Here is a 6850-nt window from a genome sequence, read left to right on the forward strand (position 1 = left end):
GTTCAAGCACCTACATTGAACACCTTCAAGAGTAAATTGGATGCTTATCTTGCTGGGATCCTATGATCCCAGCTGACTTCCTGCCCTTTGGGCAGGGGGCTGGACTCAATCTCCCGAGGTCCCTTCCAGCCCTAATGTCTATGAAATCTATGAAATCTATTAAAGCAATAGGAACAGCTACCAACAGAAAAGCTGCATTTTAACTTATTGGTGCCTTAATCAAGTTCAAGAGGAAAAAAAATCAATTAATCCATCTGAACAATATGTGAAAAAATTACTCTTAGAATCAGAGATGTAGGGCTGGGAGGGACCTCCAGAAGTCACCTGGCTCAACCCCCTACCATCCCTATCCAAATCATCCTATACAAATCCATAATCTAACCACTTAGTAAAACTACCATCAATCCTGACACAACACCAGACATCACACTCTAACCTGCCACAGGTAAAGCAGGGAGATCATGACAACCAACATCCTGTTTCTGGAAAAGGTTGCTGATATATGTTCAAGAGATTCCCAGGTGAAGGGTCACATTTACCACTGTAGATGAAAGCAAAACCCCCCAAGGTCTGTGCCAGTATGACCATGGAGTAAATGTGGTGATCGGTCTGATCCTGAGCAGAGGGACAACGCCTTCTAAGTCAGGGACCTCCAAGGTCCCTGTGTGGCAAACCCCGGTCTCCTTCCTCAGACAAACCTGAAACCTTCTTTATCAAGAACTTACCATCCCAGGCTGTGATTTCATATTTCAAGCTAAGAAAAGTCAGACTTGTTCATTATTTCAGTGGGAGACCTCAAAAGAAAACCTTGGGGATTGTAGGATATAATGCTGATGCCTCAGAGGTTTCCCTTTATGATGAGTACTAATATTTCAGTACTTCAAAGAGATGGTGGGGGGTTATTGATTAGAGAAGCTGAGGTGCCAGCGATAGCCAGCTTTAATTTTAGAGTGTGCAATGGATTAATTGCAAGGCTTTATGCCTCATTTAATATCACTGAACGTCGGTTATCTCATCTATAAAATGGCGCCAATAAAATTCACATTCCTTTAGAAGGAGCTTTGACATCCTCTGATGAAAGATGCTCTAAGTGCAAAGTAGTATTAACTGTGCTGATTTCTTTTGGATCAGATGTAATATTCACATGCTGATCACCTGGGATCACTGAAATTTCCTTACCACTTGTTATAGGGGCATCAGTAGCCTCAGGACCTCAGCTGATTTATCAGGTAAATGTAGTCACCAGCTTCGTGAACACACGTGGTGCCCTAAGCTAGAAAGTGATCGTGTCAATAGCACCATTGGCAACTGCAGCACCAGCGAGGACTTGCAGTCCCTTGTTGTTTACCTGACTCAGTGCTCTGGTGGTAGATGGAGAAGATGATCTCTGCAGACTGCAGGAGTTCCCCCAGTGAACATGCCTCCCCGCTGCTTCTCTGAATGACGAGATTACAAGGCAGCTCGACGTGGTGTTCAAACTCGGGGCAGAATGTGCGTGCCACGGTCCGTGTGGTGCGCCTCTCCCCCACCGGTAAGAAGGAAAGGTGCATAGAGACATAAGCATTAACTCCCACTTCTGCACTGTACTGGACTGAAGGGTACTTTTCTGCCACCGCTCTGCATTTAACAAGACAAAAGGAGGAAAATAATGGATTTCATACACATGAAGTATTTAGGAAAAACAAAAGCATGTGTGCATGTTGCTGACTGAAGGATTAATTTAAGCTCCTGCTGCACAGAGATGAGATGGAACAAACTGTGGAGTCAATCTACATTCCCTAGTCTCATCTACAGAGACATTTGAGGAGACATCTCCCATCTTTGGTCTAGTGCCAGAGAAGCTCCACTGTTAACAGTAAAGGTTGGAGGTCTTGCCCTTGACTGCTTGCTGACATTTCTTATCTTTTGTTATACAGACTTACTGTAGCTGTTATACAAAATGGTGGCACGGATTTCCACAATTACCAGTATCCAAGTAAAGATAGTACTTGGCATATCTGAAACTCAGGTCCATGGGGAGTGCCGAAATATTCCCTATTATAAAAGCAGCAGTAGAATCATTCTTCAAAGCAGAGAACTACGTTAAGCTATTACCATTCTTTGATCAGCACAGATAAGGAAAAGGAGGTTATACTGGTATAGAGAGCCACTCACAAGCAGTACAACTCTGTGCATCTAAAGGAGTCTCACTATGGAACGTTTGAGATGACTGGTTTCCCTGCCACCCCCCAGGACAGTGATTTTTATCTGATGGGACCTGATTGAACACCACTGAAGAAAATGAGTCTTTTTGTGTGTACCAATCATGCTCTGATTGAACTAAGTTGGATCAGGAGCCCAGCAGTGCTGCTCAGAGAAGAGGCCAGCAGACTGCTCAGGAGCGACCTGGCAGCTTTCCAGCACTTGGGGAGATTGCTCTGTATGCTGTAACCCTCTTTCTAATACAGAGGTGGGCAATTACTTGGACTGGAGGGCCACTTAGGCAGTTCTGGTGAGCTGTTGTAGGCCAGGGGGAAAGGGGAGGTGCTGACTCAGTGCAGTGGGGGCAGGGTTGCTGACTCTTCCTGGCACAGCGGGTCCCAGGCAGGTCTCCATGGAGACCCTGCCCACCCACCTGCCCCCTCTGGCACCCCTGGCAGTGGGTATGGGATAGATGAGCAGCAGGGGCCAGTTCCAGCAACAACAGTGGCAACAGCAGCCATAAAGAGCAGCTGCTGCTGGGGATGCTGGGAAACTGAGTCTGGCCACCCAGCCTTGCTGCATGCCTGGGGCAAGGGGAGTGGCCGCATGTGTCACGGCCCAGGCTGCCCCCCACACCTGGGCTGGGCAGGCCAAAGGGACCCACCATTGGCCAGATAAAATCCCTTGGTGGGCTGGATCCCACCCTTGCTCTAATACAGGTTACAAGGGTGGGCGGATGAGAATAGGATGGCATTCAACACCGACAAGTGCAAAGTGATGCACCTGGGGAAGAACAACCGGCACCATACCTACAGGTTGGGGAACTCCCTTCTTGTCAGTACAGAGGTGGAAAAGGATCTTGGAGTTGTTGACTCCAAGGTGAACATGGGCTGGCAGTGTGGGGATGCGGTCAGGAAGGCCAACCTTGTCATGCATCCACAGATGCATCTCGAGCAGGTCCAAGGAGATCCTTCCCCTCTATGCGGCACTGGTCAGGCAGCAGCTGGAGTACTGCGTCCAGTTCTGGGCGCCGCACTTCAGGAGAGATGTGGACAACATGGAGAGGGTCCAGAGAAGGCCACTCACATAATCAGGGGGCAGCAGGGCAGGCCCTATGAGGAGAGGCTATCTGACCTGAACCTGTTCAGCCTCCACAAGAGAAGGCTGAGGGGGATCTAGTGGCCCGTTACAAACTAGTCAGGGGGGACCAGCAGGCACTGGGGGAGTCCCTGTTCTCCTGAGCACCGCCAGGAGTGACCAGGAATAACCGTCACAAGCTGGCAGAGGGTAGATTTAGGCTAGACAGCAGGAGCTGCGACTTCACCGTCAGGGTGGCTAGGATCTGGAACCGACTTCCAAGAGAAGTGGTGCTGGGTCCTACCCTGGGGGTCTTTAAGAGGAGGCTGGATGTACCCCTTGCTGGGGTCATTTGACCCCAGTACTCTTTGCTGCCATGGCAGGGAGTAGGACTAGATGACCTGCTTAGGTCCCTTCCAACCCTAGAAACCATGAAACTATGAAACATTAAATTTGCCTACTGGCAAGATGCTTAAGCCATTTTGTGCTCTTAAAGCAACGCTCCTTTAAAAAGGAGTCAGGCTGTGGACACACGACATCCAAGGAGAACCTCAGTTGCTCCACAAGGGAGGGAAAAAACGCCAGAAGACTATGACCCCATGACACAATCCCCTGAATCAAGGTAAAGCTGCCCTAACCCAGGACATTTACTCCAGCTCCTATTCCAAGGCCGTTGTTCATCAGTACATGGTTGGCCCAAAGAAACTACCACCAGCCTTTTCCTTTAAGGTCCCCATCTCATGGCAATTCTGTCAGTGTACCTGCGACCCTAGTTTGGTGTACCAATTAGGGCTGATCTCCATGGGTTCAGGAGACTCAAATCTGAACTCATGTTTAGAGCAGATTAGTTAAGTCACATGAAACCCCCATGTGGATGCTCATTCAAAACGTAACTTAATTGTGGGTAGCTGTAATTCACTGCTTGAAAACATGGTTTAGTTTCATGGACAAGGTCACTTCTATTCGTAAATCACCGTGCCCAGGCTGGGAGCTACTGCAGGTAACTAACCCATTTTAAAATCCACATTTTCAGTTACCTTTGGGTTAACTTTTTTGAGCGCCCCTTCCATGCAGATGAACACCCTCCCCGGAGTCACTGAAATGTCTGCACTATGGTATCAGGTACTGACCTAACAACAGAACCAATGCATACGTAACAGCACCACCTCACCTCTTTCACTTAAATACAAAACCTTTGGTGAAACAAAAACACTGGATGAATTTATCACTGCTAAAAAAAAAAAAAAGAAGAAAGCCCAAAGTGCTACAGTCATGTCTGTTGCAGGCAGATATTGTATGTGGAGAGGAAGTTTGTGGGCTGTGTTTATGCACCACAGACCTGACCCACGGTGTTTTCTGCTGTTTAGTTTCTGCCCTGTCTGGTACAAATTGTACTAGCTCAGACAGAGCGGGGTGAGGGTGGGGGCGGACAAAAATACCCACTAAAGTGCTTTTCATCACAGTTATTTTCACTTCAGGGTGTAACAAGATTTGAATTTAGGTCTCCTACAGGTGAGAGGGTAGCAAGTTACAATTTGTTCTACTCCTGGGCATGCTTCCTCCAGATAAAAAACAATTTGGAAGAAACGATTTTGTCTTGAAACTGGATCTTACCTGGCTGCTGCCTGCAAGCCAGCTGCTCTGTGCATCTGTACTGAAATTGAAATGGCTTGAGCAGCGATTACTCCCTCTGCTTTTTTTAAGGAATGCCTATATCTCACACTCACATCAAGCAAGCCTAGATTTAAAGAGAGAGAAACATTCAATGTCCTATTGTTTTATGCTACAGCCACAGTTAAGCAGTATAAGATTTATTCCAGCAATGTAAACAGGTGATTTTGTATAATAAAAACTAAAAGAGCAGCCATTTTAGTTGCACATTCAGGAATATTAGAAAGACCTCCACATTCTGACTCTAAATATACTACATTTCAAACAAATGATAGCCTTGTTATAGTACTACAGTACAAAATGCTGTGTTATGCTGTGGTCAGATTACAGCTCAGATCAAAACATCTCCCATTCTCCTCCACCTTAACTCTGCCCTCTTGTGGGCATTTGTTATTGTACCTTTCAACTGCAAGACTGCATCATCTCAGCATACATGATGCAGTCATGTATCAACATGAATACGGAGAGCAAAGTTAAGTCCTTTGAAGTTTTGATCACCTATAATTCCTTGAGTTACCAGATCCCTTTTTACCATTTGAAGAAACGTATTCAAATTCATAACCCAGTGGTTCAACAAACAGCTTAACTGGCAGCAGCTTTTACTTCTAAGGATACTGTTTCTTTAGTTAGCTGGAGCACCTCGGTAGTCCTGCACGGCTGTTTGCTGTGGATGTGTGTATACCCCAGTTACTTCACAAACCTTCATCTCCACAAAGGGTTCAGTTCTGTGAAGCATCTGGGTTTTACTGTATACAAGCTCACTCACTCCCCCATGCCAGTGATCCCCTTTACTAATTCCTCCAAGAGTTCTCCTTTCACTCACAGTTACCTTCATTCTGCAGGAAAAAGCTCAGATTTCCTTAAGAGCCGATTCAGTGCTGGTCATGCATCAGCTGGAAAGAACCAACACATAGTGGAGATGTGCCCCTGCTTTATTTCATAAGCTAAATCTATTACTCCTTCAGTTCTCCCCTCCTCCAGTTCGGGAAGCATGGAATCAGGCCACAGCATCTTATGTGGCAGTAAGCAGAGCAATGTACTGGCGTGGATCTTCTTAGAACAAATGCATTCCAATGAGTAAATACAGGAAGGGCCTGTCCTCACTCTCACTGAAATGAATGGGATTTTTGTCATTGAGTTAAAAGTAAATTGTAGCACTAAAGGCTGGTAGGAACGACATTAAAAATCTGTATTAGCTTTCAGTAAATGTTAATTTCTTTTTATTAACGCACACATATAGTTCATTTTTAAAATGCAGGAAAAAGTAAGTGCTTTCATTACCTGACGACCGTGGCTGGAATTCCTCTGAGCAATCACTTCTTGGGACTAGGGGAAGATTAAAGGTCTGTACTCCTATCTCTTCATGATGTTGCATGGTCACCATGGCACACAGGCGAGACAATGGCAAGGTCCCTCTGGCAACCATCTGGTCCCGGACATTAGGATAATAATACCTGTCCAAGATACAAAGCAGCAGTGGTAACCATTTTGGTGAAGTTGTAATCATCTTTATCTCTCTCTGGTTGGTTTCAATTCATGCATCTTCAAATACATTAGGAACATTTTAATTAACAAGTGAAATTTCATAAAAGGGTGGAGAACATAGTTTTATAGTTTCTAGGGTCGGAAGGGACCTGAGCAGATCATCTAGTCCGACCCCCTGCCATGGCAGGAAAGAATACTGGGGTCAAACACCCCCAGGGTAGGGGCCAGCACCACTTCTCTTGGAAGCTGGTTCCAGACCCTAGCCGCCCTGACTGTGAAGTAGTGCCTCCTGGTATCTAACCTAAACCTGCCCTCTGCCAGCTTGTGACCGTTATTCCTGGTCACTCCTGGCGGTGCTCGGGGAAACAGTGACTTCCCCAATGCCTGCTGATCCCCCTTGACTAGTTTATAACAGGCCACAAGATCCCCCCTCAGC

At 46.3% G+C, this 6850-nt stretch overlaps 1 protein-coding gene across 4 annotated transcripts in view; it reads right to left on the reverse strand.

The window, feature by feature from the left end:
* The window catches only part of C2CD3 (C2 calcium dependent domain containing 3), a 73310-nt gene that overhangs the window by 42351 nt on the left and 24109 nt on the right, over nucleotides 1–6850 (reverse strand). For all 4 annotated transcript variants that reach the window (XM_019530545.1, XM_019530544.1, XM_019530543.1 and 1 more), the window contains exons 18-20: nucleotides 6211–6383; nucleotides 4873–4996; nucleotides 1349–1617 (exon numbers count right to left, since the gene is read on the reverse strand). In XM_019530545.1, coding sequence (XP_019386090.1) covers nucleotides 1349–1617; nucleotides 4873–4996; nucleotides 6211–6383 — 566 coding nt within the window. The remainder of the gene's footprint in view (nucleotides 1–1348; nucleotides 1618–4872; nucleotides 4997–6210; nucleotides 6384–6850) is intronic.

This window comes from Crocodylus porosus, unplaced genomic scaffold (assembly GCF_001723895.1).
Source record: "Crocodylus porosus isolate Cpor-Errol unplaced genomic scaffold, CroPor_comp1, whole genome shotgun sequence".
In the NCBI taxonomy this organism is placed as follows: Eukaryota; Metazoa; Chordata; order Crocodylia; family Crocodylidae; genus Crocodylus; species Crocodylus porosus.